General features: G+C 42.3%; 1 protein-coding gene across 1 annotated transcript; it reads left to right on the forward strand.

The window, feature by feature from the left end:
• The first annotated feature begins 12,186 nt into the window (after positions 1-12,186).
• On the forward strand, positions 12,187-22,382 carry nmur1a (neuromedin U receptor 1a). Its single transcript, XM_072438656.1, has 2 exons — positions 12,187-13,124; positions 21,901-22,382. Exons 1-2 carry the CDS (start codon positions 12,206-12,208, stop codon positions 22,278-22,280), a joined length of 1,299 nt encoding a protein of 432 aa, XP_072294757.1. The 5' UTR covers positions 12,187-12,205; the 3' UTR covers positions 22,281-22,382.
• Positions 22,383-23,030: the final 648 nt, after the last annotated feature.

Consider the following 23,030-nt stretch of genomic DNA (forward strand, 5'->3'; position numbering starts at 1 on the left):
AAGAATAAACAAAATATTCTTGGAGAACATTTTTTGATCTAATCACACACACAATAAGGCACATCTACAAAAATAATCATTATCTGATCTTTGCTCAGGGCTGTCCGGTCCCTGTATGACCGGAGCAGGAGCTGTGTTTGCATTGCCGGCAGTAAGTCAGACCTGTTCCCAGTGCATGTTGGACTCCGCCAGGGCTGCCCTTTGTCACCGGTTTTGTTCATTGTTTTTATGGACAGAATTTCTAAGCGCAGTCAGGGGTCGGAGGGTGTCCGGTTTGGGGACCACAGGATCTCATCTCTGTTGTTTGCAGACGATGTTGTCCTGATGGCTCCATCAAACCCGGACCTGCAACATGCACTGAGACGGTCTGCAGCCGAGTGTGAAGCGGCTGGGATGAGAATCAGCACCAGCCCTCTCCAGGTGGGTGGGGAGTCCTTGCCCCAAGTGGCGGAGTTCTAGTATCTCTGGGTTTTGTTCTCGAGTGATGAAGGATGGAGCGTGAGATTGACAGTTGGATTGATGCAGCGGCTGCAGTGATGCGGTCGCTGCATCGGACTGTTGTGGTGAAGAAGGAACTGAGTCAAAAGACAAAGCTCTCAATTTACCGCTCAATCTACGCTCCTACCCTCACCTATGGTCTTGAGCTTTGGGTAATGACCGAAAGGACAAGATCGCGGATACAAGCGGTCGAAATGAGTTTCCTCCGCCGGGTGGCTGGACACTCCCTTAGAGATCGGGTGAGGAGCTCAGTCACACGGGAGGAGCTCTGAGTAAAGCCGATGCTACTCAAAGTCGAGAGGAGCCAGCTGAGGAGGCTCGGGCATCTGTTCCGAATGCCTTCTGGGCCCTAGGGGAAAACCCAGGAGGGACTATGTCTCTCGACTGGCCTGGGAACGCCTTGGGATCCCCCCGGAGGAGTTGGTAAAAGTGTCTGGGGAGAGGGGAGTCTGGGAATCCTTGCTTATACTGCTGCCCCCGCGACCCTACTCCAGATATGCAGAAGAAGATGGATGGATGGATGATCTTAAACAAAATCATAATAAATCAATAAGTGCGTATGACAGGTTAAGGGGACACATTACATGACTTTCCCCTTTGTAAGAGATTTAGAACATTTTGGAGGGTTCACGACTGTAATGTGCGTGACCACAGTGAGACATGTTTCCTGTGGATTGTCATTTGGATTATTTATATGAGGCTAACATTAGCTGCACGAGAGATAAAGAGAAGGAGCTGAACCACGTGAGTGTTTAATTATCAGCTCTTCAGTTCTGGTTTTAAGTGTAAAAGTAGTGCGTATGCCCTTTCTGTATTATTAATCTGATGTTTAGGCAGGAATAATAATCATACACCTTGTTGTCATTGTTTGTACATTGTTCTTTCTGTAAAGATGAAAATAGGCATTTTTAGTCCAGAAGCTGTTTCCAGCTCCTTTTCATTGGCCGCTGGGCTGTAGTGTCAGCTGTCAGCTGTACTGGAGCATGGCCAAAATTGGTCTTCAAATTCAACATGTTTGTTTGAATGACAACGACTGGAGTTTTGCCGTGTCTTTCCGCGGACCAAACTTTGTGTGAGTGAAAACAAGAAAATTGGGCTGAAAGTTGTGTAGTGTATTCTCAGATTAATTTTAAGATTTTACACAATTTGTCTTATTTTTCTCCAGTTGGACAATTTTGGTGACATGTACAATCAGTCATATGCACTTTAACCCTAGTAAATAGTTTGTATGTGTATATGTTTATTGTTAAAGCAAATTTTTTATCATATTTCCTCGTGGCGTGAATAAATCATTTCACCCTGGAGAGACAAAGAGACCACGAGAATGGACTGTTGAGCAAGCTTTATTCGAGAGTTATTTGGCGCTCAGACCCCGGCGGAAGACGTTGCAATCATGGGCACTCCATGATCTATTTGTATTAGAGGAGCAGGGGAGGTGGTGGGTCGCAGTACGGTTTGAGCGGCCGAGCCATCAGCCTGAGGGCTTAAATGTGACCGCCTGGTGCTGATTGGGAGCAGGGAGGAGTCACTTGAGAGCATTGATTGGGGATGAGGAGCAGGTGCGAGGGCCATGGTACAGACGCCCCCTGACCTTTCACCCTACTTCTTTGGCCAGGAAAAACTGCATAACCTCTTTGGGATAAGCGCAGAAACCTGGGAGAGTCCATGGTGAAGTGAGGGATCTGACTCTCACAGACGGACAGGCGGACGCCGCTTGAGTGCGATGATGGCGCTGGGGAGAGGGGTCCTTCCATGGTGGACTTGACGTAGATGGATGGAGTTAGGTCTTCCAGGCTGAATTTACGCAGGCTTCATTTGTCCTGCCACGTATCAAACATAAAACGCACCTATCGCTCACCTGCAGCCGCGTGCGGTTCGTCCCCACGTTTCCGCGTGCCTAAGCGCATGGATCTATCATAATATAGTTCCCTCAGTGTACGGGGCAAAATGAAGACGGAGAAAGACAGTTCGAGCTGACTCAGAAGTGGACAGAAATCTACGGGAGACGAGAGATGCGATGCGCTCCGTTGCGCTAATAAACAAACGCACGTGTGTGTTGTATCGGTCCGCACGGGGGAGTGCGCATGCGCACTTCCGCCTGCGTTCTCAAATCGCCGAAAAATTGTCCATTGCGCCTTCAACGTTTAATGCTTATATATTGTCAATAAATAATAAACTTTTTAAAATGCTTTATGCTTATATATGTGATACGATACAAAAGAATATACTCGATTCTCGATACCAATCTTGATACCACGATGATGAGGATAGGAGGAAAGGACATTTTGTCCTGAAGAAGACACTGCATGTCTTTTAATCAGGGTAACAGAGTGCCTCAGACTGCTATTTTGCACATATCTATTATTTTTGGATTGCAAGTTGTTTTTTCTCCATGTCACTTTGCCCTGGTCCTATATTATTTCCATTTCCATTCTTACAACACTCTGATTTACTCGCCTGCGCTTTTTAGTCATAAGGAACATTTTAGCTCTGATGAGGTTTGGTCCTGTTCAAGTTCTAGTTTAGATCTAGTCCAGGTGTTGTTTTGACTTTAGTCCTGGTTTTGATGTGGTGAATGTGCAATTGTGAACACACCCAGAGTCACAAGGGGTTTCCATAATTTATTTTAGAACGTTACCCACATTTGCGCATTACATAACATTGATTGTTTTGTGCTATGTGCATTTCATATTCTTTACGATATACAAATTAAGAATTCCCAACATTGTAAGAAACAGTTTTGATACAACTGTTTTTTGTACATCCTGACGTCAATTTGAGCTACTCAGAAATGCGCTCAATACATTATGTTTAATTCTATAGTCTGCTCTCCTCTTGGCAGTTGCCAATGACAGCAATGTGACCACCAGTTAACCACCTGTTGATAGCCAGCCGAATCTGAATAAAATGCATTAAATCTTTTCTGGGTTATTCCCTTTGGAAATTGAGACCATGCATCCCAGCAATCCCAGAGTCTTATGACAAGTATTTCAGACCTAAAGGTGCACTTTCATTTCTAAATCCTGGGGGCTGAATGATTGCCTAAAGTAACTCAAGAGAAGGAATGACCTGCAAATATTAACCACAGAAATTGAAGATGTTCCATGAGAAGGAGGGACATTCATTCCTGCTAGCTGGTTTGTAAGAAACAGAAAGCAAGAATGCATTACAGGTGGGTTCATACATTTTATTGCATTTTTAACCCCGACAATCATGTTCGCTATGGGTGTGTTTTGTTCAAAGAGCCGCAGCGACAAGCCCTGCTCTTATACACTGTGTTCTTTTTTTCTCTCCCTTGTGGCTCTGAAACATCAGTCCTGAACAGGAACATATCAACCAGACCTAATCTCTGGAAATTTATATGTAGCTATAATGTCAGAATGAAGACATCAAAACCACTTCTGACGGCCCCTCGTGGTTCAAAGAAAGCTCTCATATTGTACTAGAACATTGGGTAATGAATAATAGAAAAATAAGCCCAAACAGCACAAATGCAGAGATCCGTGTCAGTGCAGAGGAGTGGTGACGACCAGGCTGTACCATTATTGAGTGTCTGCGTGATGTCACGCAGGCACTATATGTTCTTGTATTTCACGTATTTTTTATTATTATATATATTATATATTTTATTTTATGATTTTTCATTTAGCCAGTTTCAACTCCTTAATGCTTCAACCGTTATACCTCATTCTGATCGCTTTCACAGTAGTTCGTGTGCTATTACTTTTGACATTTGAAAAACTTGTACTTTTTACAGAATTTGCAAGAATTTGCAAAAGTATTAGTACTCCATTTAGCCAGTTTCAACTCCTTAACGCTTGAACCGATTTCAACATGTTATACCTCATTACGATCGATTTCACAGTAGTACGTGTGCTATTACTTTTGACATTTGAACAACTTGCACTTTTTGCAGAATTATCGAATTTTCAAAAGTATTAGTTTTCCCCATTTAAATGAATTTGGGCATTGAGTGTCTGCGGAATTCTTTAGACTTTATTCTTTAGGCTTTATTCTTTAGAATTTTGTGACGGAGCCAGTCGAGAGAGAGAGAGAGAGAGATAGAGAGAGAGAGAGAGAGATAGAGAGAGAGAGAGAGAGAGAGAGAGAGAGAGAGAGAGAGAGAGAGAGAGAGAGAGAGAGAGAGAGAGAGAGAGAGAGAGAGAGAGAGAGAGAGAGAGAGAGAGAGGGAGGGAGGGAGGGAGGGAGGGAGAGAGAGAGAGAGAGAGAGAGAGAGAGGGGGGGGAGGGTGAGGGAGAGAGGGAGAGAGATAGAGAGGGAGGGAGGGAGAGAGAGAGAGGGAGAGAGGGAGGGAGAGAGAGAGAGGGGGGGAGGGGGAGGGAGAGAGGGAGAGAGGGAGAGGGAGGGAGACAGAGAGAGGGAGAGAGGGAGGGAGAGAGAGGGAGAGACGCAGACACTCCAGCAATGGCTTCAGCCATTGCAAATTATCTAGTTATTATTATGATTATCACTAATACAGAGTAATTGCACTGTGGGAGTATGGGATCAAGCAGTAAATGCAGGTTGTGTGTTCCTGGCTTGGTGGTATACGTGTAGAGATAGAGAGAGGTGAGGACGGCGAGAAAGCAGTTAGGAGCAGGAGGAGGAGACGCGAGTGAATCTTGTAGAAGAGCGACAAAGCAGCGCCGGAGCGGACTCACGGGGCAGCTCACAGTTGACACTCTACTGACAACACAGGAATAGCAACACATATTAAGGTGAGATCATCTATATTACTTTCTATGGATTTTGTCTTTGGATGAGATCATTTACATTCATATTTTTACTATCATTGACCATATATTGACTTGTCATTGCCCTGGCATTAGCGAATGAACTGTCTTGATCTAGACTGATAATTTGTATTGATGTCTAACTTGAAACTTATTTTTTAAATCAAAACTAGCTTTGACTTAGTAGTTATTGAGATATTGCCACGTCAACCATACATACAAGCTTCTCCCAGTGGTAAATCTTGGTTGAATTACTTCCTTGATTGAGGTTAATAACAATACAATTATTATTTTCCTGCCGAGCCCCCCGTCTGTTGCCCCTGGACTTCTCAGCCCAGATCGAGTCACTGTCTAATGCTCAGTGCACAGTGGACTAAGATAAGATAAGATATTCCTTTATTGTCCACACATGGGGAAATTTCATTGTTACAACGCAGTAGATACAGGGGGAAAGGACAGATTACTTATAGCAAGAAAACAGTCTTGATAGAAGAACTCTTATAAACAAAACAAAAAACAAAACTCCTCTCATATCTTAATAGGGAATGGAGGGGGGAAAAAAAGATAAAAAATAAAATAAAATAATAATACAATAAAATAATAAAATAAAGTAAAGTAAAACAAATAATAATAATGAAAAAAATAGCTAGCATAAGACTAAATAATTTAACTAATGGTAAGTAAACAAAACACTCTTATTTACATCAGTTATATGCACATGAATATGGCCTTAATTGCTTGTGAGTGACTATAGAGGCTCGTCTGAAACAAAACACTCTCCTCAAAGTTTGATCAGGACGTCTGGAACTCATGATTAATCTCACTGTTAAGTTGCCTATATCATGGTTATGAGGAAAATGTGCAGATTTCATCCATGGGAAAACGCTTGACCCCGCCGCATAGAAATGAATGGCATTTTTCAGTAAAGACAGAACACAGATTCTGGCTGTGTTACAATATGAGGTCTATAAGATAAAAAGTGAGGGAAAGCTCTTGAGCAGCCTTGTGCAGTCTTTGCTTCAAAACACCCCTTTGGTTGAGGATCTTGATGTGTTTAGTCTTCTTAGGTCGACCAGCTTTATTACGCAGCAGCAGCTTACGCACAAAGTGTCACGGCCCATTTATCACTCCAATGGTCCCGCTCTCACGTATCGGCTTTGACTTGGTTTGGCCCGGTGAAGAGGAGCTGGCTCCATAATACACTATAGGCTACAGTTAGTTGACCCACATGAGCCTGGGGGTGCAGTTCAGACTACTGAGGCTGTAGGAAGGAAAGGCTGCATGACAGGGATGTTGAAGCGTGACATCTGGAAGCTCGTTGTGTTGCACATTTGCATCTCATGCATCGGAAGTCATCATCAACATTTAATTTAACTTCAGATGATACATTAGATGCTCTGAATTAAACCTTTTGTGGCACAAACAGTACTTGATTGTGTTGCTGACCGGTAACCCCCCTTTTGATTTGAATAGATGAAATATAAATTGAATACCTATAATTTAACTGAAGAGGACTGTTCTATACAACGCAAGTAAAGGTTTAATCCTTCAGGCAAAAGACTATGTAATGTTATGAAATGTATTGTAATGTACCTTTTGTCTTTGATTGCATGCATGGTAGGTATGTAGGTGCCAGACTTGGACTTAATTTGTGATTTTCTCTCCCTCGCCTTCATTTGTCTGAGTGCTCCGAGCCAAGCAAGTTTATTAGACTGGATTATGTGAAAATGGATATTGTAATGAAAGGATATGATCAGATGGGATTCTTGGAGTCTTGTTGACATTATAAAGAAGCAGCCTGGATAATAAAGCTTAGCCTGAATAAAAGATGGATGGATAAAATGGTAGAAATAATTATGGAGTAAAACCTAATATGTAAACTACTGCACATTTCAGATGGACCCGGAAATACAATCAAAACAAAAGTATACAATAAAAGTATTACAATAGCATCAATTCACTGTACATGTTTTTCATCTCATTCCGTTAAAATATGAGAAAGCAGCACGATCATGACATAAAAAAGTCTAGTTGTTGTCCTCCTCCTTTAGTCCTATGAAAGTGTGAATGATGAACCGTGTTCAGTCAGAGCATGGGGTAAGAGAAATAATGCGTGTTTTATGTATAGGTTAAAGCCACAGATTGGGCTGAAAAAAATATGCAAACATTTTGAAATATGAATGAATATCAAATGTGGTGAAGACCAGTGTGCCAGGTAAGACTAGTGTGCCTTGAGGGAATACAAATGTCTTTTGTCATTTGATAATGTTTTAGTGGATGTTTTGGCATCACAACAAAAAAGGTGTACTGTGACTCAAAAACAGAAAAGTTGAAAAACACTGCCATCTTGTTCCTGGGATTTTTATTATTATTCACTATTTTCAAGGAAGAATACACACATGCCGTCATGAGATGTGACAGGAGTGGTGGGCGATGACTAAAGTGCCGTGCACTACAGTAGAGTATGTTATAATGAATTGTCAAATAACCAGAACGTTTTGTCCCAGTTTCAATGTATAGAGGTTATCAGGGTTTTTGTTTTGTTTTTTTTGTCCGTAAAGCTGTTGTTTCACTCAAATTAATGTTTTGTTTTTCTATTTGAATTAAAAAGTGCATGTTAATCAATGTGTCAGCAACAGCTTGAATATAAATATGTCGATAACGAGTACATGTCCTAAGGCAGGTAAAAAAGACATTCCATTAGAGATTTACAACAACAGACACAAATGTCCACAAAATGAGGCGTTACAGAGATTATTCACTGTAAAAGCAGCAGTCAGAAGTTGAAAGAGACAAAAAACAAGTGTAAAATAATCTAGTGCAGGACTGGTTTATTTGTTCTCTTCAAAAACACTGAATAACTGTTCCTCCAATGTTTGACCTCTATTCTAAACCACATGTTTTACTGATAGATTATTGGCTGTGCACCTCTCGATTCAGAAATCCTAACTCCAATTGACGACTAGATATCGCTGAATCTCGATCGCTCGATCTCTTGACTAATTCCCCCGGACGCACAACAATTGTTTTCCTCAGCAATGGAGAGAAAGTTCAGTGTGTGATCCCAAAAGTCTGTATCAGTGACAAATGTGAGTGTAGCCTGCAGTATTCCTGCAGCTTAGTCTATCTAGTTTACTCCTGTTGTTTAGTTGACTTTCTTCTCTACCTCTCTGGGAGTCACATGGCCACTTTACTCACGTTTGTTTTATAGCGATACATGTATTGTGGATACTTTCAATACAATTGAAGTTATATAAATAACATATAAATATAATTATATTTTGATTTGGCTGATTACCGTATATATTCGATATTAATGCTGTAATGTTTAATTATATACCATTGGAGTGGGCTTAGTCCTTATCTAATTCTGATTTAGACCTGGTTAGATTCTGGGTTAGCCTTGGTTCAAACCGTAGCCTATCCGGCCCAGAGGCTACGGCCCCCCAAGAAATCAGGCCCATTTAAGTTGAATAGCCCTGATCTAACTGCTTGTATAGCTCAATGGATTTAGTTAGACTTTGGTGCTGATCAGAGATTTTTTGCTGTTGCGTCTGAGCAATGAGCTGAGATAGAGGATTTCTTGTATAAATATCTCTAGTGTCAGGATCACTCTCCAGGCAGTTCATAAGGATCAAAACCCGAAACTCGTGAGGTTGTGATAGGCGACAACAAATAAGTCATGTGATTGAAAACCATGGATAGAATGTGATAAACTGTTGCCAGAACTACCTGTGTTGTTATTGAAAATTAAATAACGCACTCCATTGGGCATAAGAATTCTCACTGATCATGGTATAAATTAGAATAATTGACAACTTCACAAGACACCAATGAGTGGCTTAGAAAATACCTTAATCCCCAAATATAATTACAATAACATTTGTTTCCTTCAACACATGATCAAAAGTTCAGGGAAAAGATTTCAGAGGAAACACGTCACAACTGACTGATGTGTGTCCCTTTGAACAACATGTTGAACTGTGCTGATCGTCTCTGGCTTTGGCCTAAATGTCACACAAGGGTCAGCAGTATGTCCAAGTTTAATGTACGTGCACCACTCGTACCTTGTCAAAATACTACAGTACGACAAATAGAGTCTCCAGTCTTCGCCAAATAATATGCAATTACTGCCAATTTGGAAAAAAGCCAATTCCCCATAATTGCACAAAACGATATGGGCAATTGTAACACAATTGTTTTAATGTTCTAAAATTCTGAGAAATAGCTTCAGTTATACTCTGTTCTTATTGACATGGTTCTATCCGCTGACATCGGCATCAAGGGCACACTAAATATCTATTCAGGTGATTGGCTTTTCCTGCGTAAACAATGAAAAACTAAGTGTGTAGTTCACACTTAGTCCACAACCTTTGTCTGTAAAAGGCACATAATGGCCTGTATGTACACAAAGAAGCCCTTTCACTACACAAAGCCAACTAATTTCTCCAGCAGTGCTGCTCATTTCACTCGCCTGTAAGAGCAAATGTAGCACCCACGCTTGGAATGGGTCAAGGAAATTGGACGTATTGAAACCTTGTTCTCATTCCCAGCTTCTTTACAGTGGGATGTATTGACCTTATTTCAGCGCAACAGTGCACCACTACAGTAATCTGCTCAAGGAGAAATCAAAAGAATAATAATAATGAAATTAATCTTCCACAACGTTTTTGTACAACACAATCCATGCACAAAATTATATTACTTGTTTAGAGGCCCTATAGTTTCCAGTATAATAAAATAATATATGTACGCATCTAAAGTCCTTTCAGACAAAGGCATGGGAAAATATAGCCTTGTTATTTACAGTAGTAAAGTCTTTATTTTTTTATTAGAGAACTGGGCTCCTGTTCTCATATGTAAATCTATGGCAAAGTGCAGTTAATTCCCAGAAGGAAATGTCCTATGCATTTGACCCATCCTGACTATGCATTTACCAGGATGTAACCCACTTCAGGCCTATAGTTTCTGTGATAATCTTCTGTAACACAGTGGACCAAAACAGAAACAAAATAATTTAATGTAATGTAATTTAAGTCATTTACTACGTCGACACTGATGGACTTTGAACTAAACACATGTTGTTGTTTTTACTCAATGTGTATGAGAATTAGGAATATTGAACTTTGTTGCAATTGTAAATATGAATGTTTATCATATTTGAGCCAAGACTAAAATGGCTGGAATCAAATTCTGAGAGAGGGAAGCAGATGGCTTTTCAATCATTTGCTTTTTGTTCTGAGGACAATTAGACTGCCTTTGGCAGCGAAAGCTTTTTCAGTTTAGTGTTGAGGAAATCACACAGATCGGAAGCATTTGGAAGTTGAGAATTGGCTTTTCTTGGTTGGTTCACAAATTGTGGTGCTTGTGCCTCTGGCAGGTTCAGGTACATTTGTTCATATCCACAGGTAGAATTTGTTTGCAGTTGGAATTGACTTCCATACATACATTATACAAACAATGAAAACAGACGTCATAGGTTACATAATCATATGTTACAAAAAGTTAAAAAGTGCCCAAGTGCTGTTCAAATAAGTAAGATGAGAACACGGCGAGAAGCCTTAGTGCTATAGTTGTCATTAAGGCTAGTCTTAATTAAGACCTGATTAACACCAATTCATTAATTAGTTAGGCCAACTTCTTATTTATTGATTTATTTTAAAGGTCCCATAACATGCAAAATCGACTTTTCAGAGCTTTTAACCTTCTTGCATTGCTATTTGTGCTTCATATATGTACCCAGAGTGTTTTTTTGATTGATTCCCGCAGTGTTTAGCTATAGTACAGACTATCTCCTTTCCTCGAATCTCCAAACTAACGGGGGGTGTCTACAAGACCGCGTCATAACCACAGGCACGCGTCATCATCCCCTCTCTCCACCCCCCTCCCCTCCCGCCTCCCGCCCCCTTCCCCCCGGCTCCGCGCTGCTGTCTCCCCACAAGCCCATTCCGGAGTTTTTCTGCTTCGATTTACGACGAAACACGGTTCAAAGAGGCCCAAACTTCATTAATGATATCACACTCTTTACTATTATCACAATGGTGAAGGTTTATGTGGCAGTTGCGTGAAAATAAACGGAGAAAAGTTCTATCCGATACCAAAAAACAAGGAAATAAGAGCGCGATGGACATAATATATATATATATATATATATATATATATATATATATATATATATATATATAGATCTATAGATATATCTGTTCTGCGCACGCTGTAGAATAAACACCAGATTTATTTCAGCTCAAAGTAATGTTGATCTGAAGTTCGTTCATCGTCGATCGTTTCTCACTCAGTCGCGCGGCAGGAGCGGCGCATCGCGGAGCAGACAGCTGTGGGGGACACACTACGTCACGGGTGGGCGGGGCACACAGGCGCTCTAAGACTGCGTCACGGGTTGGACGGGGGAGCCAGATCGCTCTTCGCAAGGGTGGGGGCGAATATCAAACCAAGCCGTTTGCATTTCCGGGTTGGTGAGGGGGTCCAAGGTCTGGGTGATATTTCTCAACTATTATGTTAAGGGTGTTGCACAACCCTTATTATTATCAATTATACACTTAGGATAGACTACGAAACGTGAAAAAAAGCATGTTATGGCACCTTTAAGGAAAGTGCACAATATACATTAACTTCAGAATGGGAGCTGCATTGTACCAGGTTGTAGTTAAATGCAAACAGTTGTCCCTGGGCATCTGATGTTATAGTTAACAAAAAAGACATTCCAGGAAATGATACTACAATGACCAGAAAATGTGTGATAGATGTTGTTTCAGAGCTCAGAGAAATAAATGTGTTTTTTTTGCAGAGGAGCAGCAGTGCCATGGATGATCTTAAACAGCAAGCTAACCTTCACGAAACAGACTATAAATTAAAATCCCAATGTGTGTGATATAAAATGAACTACCACTATTCACTTCTTGAATCTATAATCTTACTCTTTTTCTTTGACAGTCAATTCCACGGTGACTTCCAAGATGTCCATGTTCAACTGCACCTTACCTTTAATGGTTGACAAAGGCCATTACCACTGCCCTGTGGGAGAAGCCTGTCACAATTTGACATTAAACAGCAGCCATATCGATGTGGAGGATGTATGCATGTCCGAAGAGAATTATCTTGAGAAATATCTTGGTCCCCGCCGTTCCTCGGTGTTTCTGCCTGTAAGCCTCGTCTACTTGCTGATCTTTTTAATTGGCGTAGTCGGGAATGTGCTCACTTGCACCGTCATTGTACGGAACAAAGTGATGTGGACGCCGACAAATTATTACATCTTCAGCTTGGCAGTGTCAGATCTGCTGGTGCTTTTGCTCGGCATGCCCCTCGAACTGTATGAACTATGGCAGAACTACCCTTTTCTCCTGGGGAAAGGCGGTTGCTATTTCAAAACGTTCCTCTTCGAGACGGTGTGCCTCGCTTCCATACTGAATGTCACAGCCCTGAGCGTGGAGAGGTACATCGCGGTAGTGCACCCGTTACGTGCCAAATATGTCGTAACGCGCACTCACGCCAAAAGGGTGATCCTGACAGTCTGGGGCGTGTCCATTTTGAGTGCCATACCAAACACCAGCCTTCACGGAGTGGCCGCTCTTCAGAGACCGTCGCTCAGCCCGGACGGCAATGGCTTCGTAGACGTGGAGATGCTGGACTCTGCGATCTGCACGTTGGTCAAACCGCGATGGATCTACAACCTCACCATCCAAATTACCACATTGCTGTTCTTCTGCCTGCCCATGCTCACCATCAGCATCCTCTACCTGTTGATCGGGTTACAGCTGAAGAGGGAGAAGCTGAGGCAGACGCTGGAGGCCAAGTCCGGGTTTGGGCAGGACAGCTTTTGTAACGTTCGCTCCCAGCAGCAGAAGGCACGGAGGCGGCAAGTCACCAAAATGTTGTGTAAGTATTTCATTTTTGTTCACGCCCAAACACAGACAAAGACCAATCTATTACACTGTACTGCAAATAATCAAGAGAGGTAAACTAATCCACTTGAAAAAGGAATTAATGTATGTAGGAATGGGCAAAATTGACAAAAATGAATATCTCATTATATTTCTTAAATATCCTTATAATAATAGTCCGACTATATTATGTCAATCCAACAGAAATATGTTAAACCACGTCTTCAAACATATTAATTGAGGTTTAATTATCAGACAATTGTTACATGTTTGTAAACTTAATATAAACTATATAATATAATGTAGGGGAATGGAGATGGACATTCCACGGCCAGATAACAGAAAATCTCTCTTTGAACATTGGGGGTTTTTCGTTCTCCCTCTGTCCCTCACCGCAGGGGAGCCGCTGTGACTTGTGTGATAAATGATCTTCTCCCCACAGTCTTACAGGAGGACGCCCCGATGAACTATGTTTTATGTGATTATGCCATGAATGTTTGTCCGAATCAACTCCGTACACCGCATGTTTCACCTTGTGTTACGTATTTTTCCACTGTTTAAGGTTTCATATTCCCAATGCTTTCACAAGTGAAAGAAGATGTAAAATGTATCTACCTCAAGAAATAATGTGTACAAACTGCCCAAAAGTGTTTAACGTGTAAATGTTAAAACAGGGTTTAAATGTTTTGCCATTATTTACGTTACTCTAGCTTTATTTTCTCGACCAGGAAATGTTAAACGGGAAGTCTGCGCAGTAGCGCCCGCCCCTTTCGCTCCCAGCATGCCCTGCGGGCCAGGTATCAAAAGGACGCTCCAAGCTAGAAACGCTCTTGTTCTCTTCTCTTCTCTTCTCTCTTGGAAGCCGTCTCCACGGACGACCCTTTCACTTTTTCCTTTGTCTCAACAAAATCCGTCCGTCACGTGGTCGACAAGGCCATGCCAGCCCTGGACTCTGAAACCACCTGGAACTACCTGGAACTACCTGGAACTACGCTTAAGCGCTAAACCGGACAGAGACTCTCTTTGCTACTTCGTTTCTTTTCTTTTTGAAGTAATCTACGCCGTTTACGTGGATCAGCGCTACGTCCTCATCTGAGTAAAGGCCGCGTGAGGAGCTAACACGCCGCTAAAGCGTTCTACCGCTAAGGAACTCTCGGATATCGCCTCCGTTGCCGCCGCCGCTTCAAGGACGTCACAGCACAGCTCCACGGCCAGCACACAGCTCCACGGCCGCCGCCCGCTTCACGAACCTTTGCCGCCACACCGCTCCACGCGACGCCTCGCTACCGACCTCGTCCGCGGACAAGGACCAGTCGGACCGAGTCTCTACAGAACCGTAAGCCGAGTTCAGAGTGCGGTCTTTGTGGCGTGATTTGGGTAGAGCTCAGCTGTTCCTCCTCCCTTTAGCTTCTCACTTTCCCTCTTTTTGATATAGATTAGCATAGACACGTTTGGTTATCAAAGGCAAAACCCTGGTTTAACATTATCTGCATGAAATCTGCTGTTCAATCTGATATAACGTCACCTGTGATTTACCTGTGCGCATTTCTGCTCCGGTGTTTTGATTACCCTTTTGATAAATAAACTACACGAAAGAGTAATTGACTATTGTTTGTTTGATTAGACTATGTGTAAGTCCCTGAATCGTGAAACACCCTTCAGACCTTTTTAACGAGCGCGATTAAGGACCGTATCTTAGCTCTTTGGGTTTTACCCTGGTGCCCCGTCTTGTCTCATTTCTGCTAAGAAATCTTCCTTAATCATAAACTGAATACATGTAGTTTGAGACCCTACAATAAAATAGTATTAACCTTTATTTATACAAGGAGGGCCCTTGAGAGCAAACTCTTATTTATAAGACAAAACATACAAATGTATACATAATTAAACATTTTAGCTCCTTATTTAGGATCTTTACCTTTATTTTTTGGAAAAGACATTTCCAGGCTTGTTGTGATGTACTGACTTGCACACAATTAGCATATGAATAGCATGCTTATTGTACACCTTACCTTGGGTGTATCCATCCTTATCAAGTTATTTCATTCTTTCCTGTCGACAGTGATTCCCAAGAGTCTCCAATCAAATATCCATTGCCTGTTTTAGAAAGGATACATCAGCTCCTACGGTGTTATAATCAAGCTCCTGTTTGTTATTTTGTTAAAAAGACAAATCCTTGAAGATGAACACAATGTGTAGAGGAAAGATAATCTTGAGATATAAAGGAAGAAACAGTGCAAATATTGACGGTATGAGTTCATGTATGGTTTATGAAATATGTTTTTTATTAAACCTAATGGGATTTCGCTGTTTTCACAGTTTGTACAAAGACATCTCCTACAGGAGTCATACTCCTGTAGTGATTTATAAGTGTCTCGAATGTACTTTTCTTCAATAATATTTCAACCAACAGAAGCTGGAAAGAGTGGTGGAAAGAGTCCTCAAACTTCTGTATGAAAAATGAACTTATGAAATGTCGGTGTAATCCCTCATTCGTCCAGGCGTGTTCCATAGTAGAAAAAGCTTCAGTTGTAGTCATCTGGACTCAGTTTGAAAAAATAGACGTTTCGACTCTCATCCAAGAGTCATTGTCAATAACAGAATTTAGGTCGAGAACTCCGATATTAATACTGTTCTGTGGTAAGACCCGCCCATTGGGAGGAGCCTTCCTGAAGTAGAAAGAGTTGTTTGTTTCAACAGAAACTCCCCCTTGTATCTACCGAGCTAGCCTATTCAGAATCTTAATGGGCTATTAGAAACCTCTTTGTCTTTGTGAGACCCTGGCTCAACCACCCTGAGTACCTGATTAGCATCTGAATGTCCTTTACCTTTCCAGGGGTTCAGAATCCCATTATAAATAACAGGAAGATGAAACCTAAGCCCTCCATTTCTGTTTAAAGAAGGTCTTTCTTTTTTAACAAAAATAGCTTCCTTGACTCCTCTTTCAAACCATCTTTTCTCCCTGCTTAAAACCTTCACCTCACCGTCTTCAAACGAGTGATTAGAGGCTTCAAGATGGAGATGCACGGCGCTCTGAGGTCCTGAACTAGTATTTCTTCTGTGCTGATAAAGCCTCTTGTGTAGAGGCTGTTTAGTCTCACCTATGTAACGTTCTTTACAACTTTCTTCACTGCATTGGATCGAATAAACTACATTGCTCTGTTTTTGAGTCGGCAACTTGTCCTTTGGGTGAACCAGTTTTTGTCTTAAAGTGTTTCCTGGTTTAAAATAAACAGGGACTTCGTGTTGTCTAAAGATTCTCTGCAGTTTTTCCGACAGGCCAGACACATAAGGGATAGAAACACCCTTCCTTCTCTGTTCAGTTTCCCTTTTGTCCTGCTTCTTGGTTCTCTTCACTCTGTTGAGAGCCCAAGCGGGGTAACCACAGGCTGAGAGGGCATTTCGGACATGTTTTTCCTCTTTCTTCTTGCCCTCTGAGCTGGTGGGCACACCTTGAGCTCTGTGTTGTAAGGTTCTGATCACCCCCAGCTTGTGCTGTAGTGGGTGGTTGGAACCAAAGAGCAGATACTGGTCCGTGTGTGTAGGTTTCCTATATACTTCTATTTGGAGTTTCCCGTCCTCTCCTCTGATCGTGGAACAATCAAGAAAGGCCAAGCGATTCTCCTTAGCGTCTTCTCTTGTAAACCTGATATGTGGGTCCACCGCATTGATGTGATCAGAGAAGGTTTCCAGCTCTTGTTTCTTAATTGTTACAAAAGTATCATCGACATAGCGGAGCCACAGTTTTGGGGCTATGCCTGAGAATGAGGACAGTGCCTTCTTCTCAAAGTGCTCCATGTACAGGTTGGCCACTATGGGAGAGACGGGCGAGCCCATGGCACAGCCATGAATCTGTCTGTAAAATTGTCCCCGGAATTGAAAGTAAGTGGTGTTCAGACAGATGTCCAACAGTTTACATATGTGTTCAGGTGTCAGTTTGGTCCTTTCCTGTAGGGTGGTGTCTTCCTGCAGTCTGATCCTCACTGCTGCTACTGCATCAGTGGTCGGGATGCAGGTGAACAGGGACACAACATCATATGAAACCATGAGGTCATCTGGGTCCAGTTGGAGATGTTTCACTTTATCCACAAAGTTGTGCGTGTTTTCCACATGATGTTCCGAATTCCCCACAAGCGGAGCCAATATAGTTGTTAAATGCTTGGCCACATTGTAGGTGATGGAATCTGTGCTGCACACTATGGGTCTGAGTGGAACCTCCTTTTTGTGTATTTTTGGAAGGCCATAAATGCAAGGCATGGCTTCACCAGGATACAGTCTGTAATACAGAGGCCGGTCTATCGCTTCCTCTTTTTCCAGCCTTTGTAAACAGTCTATCACTTTCTTCTTGTAGCCACTGGTCGGATCTCTTTTCAAGCGCTCGTATGTGGTCGTGTCCTCGAGGAGGGTGTGGACTTTGGCTTCGTAATCAGCTGCGTTGAGAATCACAGTGCAACGTCCCTTGTCTGCTGGGAGGATGTTGATGCTATGATCTTTTTCCAGTGCTGAAAGTGCTTTCCTCTCTTCAGCTGTGATATTTGAAGGCGGTGGTTTAGCACTCTTCAGGGTCGCTGTGACACGTAACCTCAGGTCTGTAGCCTCCGATTCAGTCATTTTGTTGTTCCTAATTGCAGTTTCAGTGGCTGTGATGTAGTCCTCTGTAGGGATGTGTTTAGAGGTGACAGAAAAGTTGAACCTTTTAGAGAGCACCTCCTTTTCTGCCTGTGTCAGAACACGATCTGATAGGTTCTTAATCCAATTGTTTTTGCTGGTCGCTAATTTGTCTGTCTCAGTCCTAATGTCTAGCTCGACCTCATCTGCATTCTTTTTGTTCAAAAGAATGTCCCGACAGAGGACTACATCACAGCCACTGAAACTGCAATTAGGAACAACAAAATGACTGAATCGGAGGCTACAGACCTGAGGTTACGTGTCACAGCGACCCTGAAGAGTGCCAAACCACCGCCTTCAAATATCACAGCTGAAGAGAGGAAAGCACTTTCAGCACTGGAAAAAGATCATAGCATCAACATCCTCCCAGCAGACAAGGGACGTTGCACTGTGATTCTCAACGCAGCTGATTACGAAGCCAAAGTCCACACCCTCCTCGAGGACATGACCACATACGAGCGCTTGAAAAGAGATCCGACCAGTGGCTACAAGAAGAAAGTGATAGACTGTTTACAAAGGCTGGAAAAAAAGAGGAAGCGATAGACCGGCCTCTGTATTACAGACTGTATCCTGGTGAAGCCATGCCTTGCATTTATGGCCTTCCAAAAATACACAAAAAGGAGGTTCCACTCAGACCCATAGTGTGCAGCACAGATTCCATCACCTACAATGTGGCCAAGCATTTAACAACTATATTGGCTCCGCTTGTGGGGAATTCGGAACATCATGTGGAAAACACGCACAACTTTGTGGATAAAGTGAAACATCTCCAACTGGACCCAGATGACCTCATGGTTTCATATGATGTTGTGTCCCTGTTCACCTGCATCCCGACCACTGATGCAGTAGCAGCAGTGAGGATCAGACTGCAGGAAGACACCACCCTACAGGAAAGGACCAAACTGACACCTGAACACATATGTAAACTGTTGGACATCTGTCTGAACACCACTTACTTTCAATTCCGGGGACAATTTTACAGACAGATTCATGGCTGTGCCATGGGCTCGCCCGTCTCTCCCATAGTGGCCAACCTGTACATGGAGCACTTTGAGAAGAAGGCACTGTCCTCATTCTCAGGCATAGCTCCAAAACTGTGGCTCCGCTATGTCGATGATACTTTTGTAACAATCAAGAAACAAGAGCTGGAAACCTTCTCTGATCACATCAATGCGGTGGACCCACATATCAGGTTTACAAGAGAAGACGCTAAGGAGAATCGCTTGGCCTTTCTTGATTGTTCCACGATCAGAGGAGAGGACGGGAAACTCCAAATAGAAGTATATAGGAAACCTACACACACGGACCAGTATCTGCTCTTTGGTTCCAACCACCCACTACAGCACAAGCTGGGGGTGATCAGAACCTTACAACACAGAGCTCAAGGTGTGCCCACCAGCTCAGAGGGCAAGAAGAAAGAGGAAAAACATGTCTGAAATGCCCTCTTAGCCTGTGGTTACCCCGCTTGGGCTCTCAACAGAGTGAAGAGAACCAAGAAGCAGGACAAAAGGGAAACTGAACAGAGAAGGAAGGGTGTTTCTATCCCTTATGTGTCTGGCCTGTCGGAAAAACTGCAGAGAATTTTTAGACAACACGAAGTCCCTGTTTATTTTAAACCAGGAAACACTTTAAGACAAAAACTGGTTCACCCAAAGGACAAGTTGCAGACTCAAAAACAGAGCAATGTAGTTTATTCGATCCAATGCAGTGAAGAAAGTTGTAAAGAACGTTACATAGGTGAGACGAAACAGCCTTTACACAAGAGGCTTTATCAACACAGAAGAAATACAAGTTCAGGACCACAGAGCGCCGTGCATCTCCACCTTGAAGCCTCTAATCACTCGTTTGAAGACGGTGAGGTGAAGGTTTTAAGCAGGGAGAAAAGATGGTTTGAAAGAGGAGTCAAGGAAGCTATTTTTGTTAAAAAAGAAAGACCTTCTTTAAACAGAAATGGAGGCTTAGGTTTCATCTTCCTGTTATTTATAATGGGATTCTGAACCCCTGGAAAGGTAAAGGACATTCAGATGCTAATCAGGTACTCAGGGTGGTTGAGCCAGGGTCTCACAAAGACAAAGAGGTTTCTAATAGCCCATTAAGATTCTGAATAGGCTAGCTCGGTAGATACAAGGGGGAGTTTCTGTTGAAACAAACAACTCTTTCTACTTCAGGAAGGCTCCTCCCAATGGGCGGGTCTTACCACAGAACAGTATTAATATCGGAGTTCTCGACCTAAATTCTGTTATTGACAATGACTCTTGGATGAGAGTCGAAACGTCTATTTTTTCAAACTGAGTCCAGATGACTACAACTGAAGCTTTTTCTACTACAACTTATGAAATGTATTAATAATGCATTTGTCTTGCAGTGCCCTTATAGACACTCAAAGTTGCTTTACAATTGTGTACATTATTATTTCAAACAACTTTACATCAAATTTGTTGGCCTTGCTATAGTCATCAATCATTCAAGCAGGTACTTTTTGCACCTCTTGTGGCATCATTAGAAACATGATCATCTTCAACACTTACCTTGGGTCTCTCCAACTTGTTTATCAAAGCTGTTTGTGATATGGGCAAGTCAAGGCGAGGTGAACTCTCATGTATTTGCAAATGACTTTAAAGCTGCATAACGATGAGGTACCCAGGTCTCTCAAAGCAAAGCTGTGACATTGATTTACATGCTTTGAGAGACCTGACCAAAGCCGCTCAAGAATGTATAATCAGACCTTCAAAGTCGCTTTTCTAATCTTCCCTCCTTGTGATTTTATTTATAGGACCATGTATAAGTCCATCTTCTGTGTTCGCAATAATGATCAATGAGCAGCTTGTAAAATACTAATAACTAATAAAATTTTTGGCAAAACGGAAATTGAAATGGAGGCTCGTCATAACACAAATTTTGCTGCAGTATGTTATCATAGTATTAGCTCAGAGTTGCCATGGTAATCAGATTACTGTGTGCAGTGATTCCGCCAGTGACTTTGGACATGTTTTTACTCTTCCTCATTAATCTAGGTTTGGGAACAGTTATGGGCACAATAGGAATTATGAGGCCTATGTAAAACGTTCCATTCAGCTCTGCAACTTATTCCTTTTTTTAGTTTGGCTTGTTTCACGTGCTGCCCCGTGTGCAACTGCTGAAAATGTACAAACATTAAAGAGCAACAGACAAATGTTAGAGCTCGTCCATCATACAGAACAGCTGTCAATTTGGTGACAAATCCAAACAAACGCTACACAAACAGATCTGCGGTCGGGGGTTGTCAGAGGGGCCGATGGCACAGATCGGCCGCCTGCTTCTGTCAATCTACCATGGCACGTAACCGGCATTAATGGATACAGAAATAGCTTACCGTCACCGAGTAAGTGCTTTCAGAGGCTTCGTCAAGCCTGTGAAGCACATTAAAATAGTAAGACACTATCATTATTATCAACTAATTAATTACTAATCTGATTCTCACATGTGATACTAAATCTGGTTAAAGTCTGATCTTTTGCAAAGTGACAGCAGTCTGAACGCACAGATCACATTTGTCTTGACTTCTGGCTGACATGTTCACACATGAAAAACTGAAAATTTCATTGGTGAAAAAATCTGAATTGATCATCAAGACCTGCAGTGGGAACGTAGCCTCGACATGTTTCTCACTATGTAACTAAATCATCTCATTTATATAGTGCTTTTTCACTTTTAAAGCGTTCACCCATTCACACACATATTCATCAGTCTACATAGACACTGGGGGCACTATCGAGGATTGCTTTTCATGCCGGGAACGGGATTTGAACTGTCAACCTTCAAATCAGAGAACGAGCACTTAACTGAGCTGCTGCCGCCCCGTATATGGTATTAAACCTAAAAATAAACGGGTGACGCTCTAGGCCAAGTGACAAGATCTGCAGAGCGGACACACCACTCGCAGTGAGAATGTGTGGTTTTCAAGATTTTCAATGCCATAGTGTTGAACATTTAAGGCAAAACAATGATATCTCTATGGAGACCACCAGGTAGACCCAACACCGGAAAAGTCTCCCAGCTTTGAAATAGTGTTGAAGATGAATTGCACCATTTTGATTGCAACATCTGGTCTTGTGCGTCTGCAGTTGTGTTGGTGGTGGTGTTCGGGATCTGCTGGGCCCCTTTCCACACCGACCGCCTCATGTGGAGCTTCATCAACAACTGGACCGACAGCCATCTGGAGATTTTCCAGTACGTGCACCTCATCTCCGGCGTGTTGTTCTACCTGAGCTCTGCCGTCAACCCCATCCTCTACAACCTGATGTCCACTCGCTTCAGGGAGATGTTCAAGGAGGTCATGTGCAAAAGAGCGCGTCACATGACCCCAAGGAAACACTCCCTCAGCGTTACCCGGGTTACTGTCCGAAGCACCCTGAGCGAGGCCCCACTCAGCAACGGGGCGGCTGTGGTGGAAGTGGAGGACGGAGAAGTGAGAGGGAAAGATGAGACCAGTTTTTCTTTTTAGGACATTGAAGTTGTCAGTATGTAGTAATTATTGTCCTACTGTTATGTGTTATCCTATTGCCTTTTGCAGTAAGTTGTCGCCAAATAGCAAATAACATCTTCAGAGTTTGTCAGTACAAACATGGATCACTTTCCAATAAAATCCTAAATGACTGTCCATGGCAGGGCAAAACAAGTAGTGAAGTAGTGTAATGCCAAAATATGTTTTATTGTAACTTAAATGATTCACTATTTTACTGCTAACAGCGATGGTGTTGACCCATCAGTGTAATACATTTAACTGAAGGTGCACGAACTTGACTTGAAATGAAGGTCTGCTGAAGTTGTCAAAAGTGTGGATGTGGCATTTTGAAGCAAAGGAACTTTTACTGTGGCTCAGCAAAGTCACATCCTCCACTTCTCACCCAGTGACATAATTTCATAAGATGTCTTCATTGAAAGGGAACCATGATTGGTTAAATAATGCAATATGACAGCTTACTGAGCTCAGTGACTTTAATAATTTAGCATAAAGGAAGTCCAGCTCATGAAAGCGCCCACTGTCCAAGCTTTAAGTGCATATGACAGGTTTTCATGTTCTTTTCTAATTATGACTTTGTTTGGTGGGATACCAAGTAAAGCCATGTGTTGAATATTGATCAGGTGGCAGGTCATGAAGAATAGCTGAAAAACGTTGAAAATTACAAGAAGGAGCAAGCACTAAGTTCTAAACAGAAATCTCTTTATGTCGTCAATGCACAAAATGTCATTA

The sequence above is a fragment of the Eucyclogobius newberryi genome, unplaced genomic scaffold, assembly GCF_026437365.1.
Source record: "Eucyclogobius newberryi isolate DKJ021-1_F unplaced genomic scaffold, fEucNew1.0.hap1 SCAF_9, whole genome shotgun sequence".
Classification (NCBI taxonomy): Eukaryota; Metazoa; Chordata; class Actinopteri; order Gobiiformes; family Gobiidae; genus Eucyclogobius; species Eucyclogobius newberryi.

Coding starts and splice junctions, on each gene's coding strand:
- nmur1a (XM_072438656.1), top strand. CDS start 12,206: ATGTCCATGTTCAACTGCACCTTACCTTTAATGGTTGACAAAGGCCAT. Junction 13,125..21,900: donor GCAAGTCACCAAAATGTTGT/GTAAGTATTTCA, acceptor GTGCGTCTGCAG/TTGTGTTGGTGGTGGTGTTC.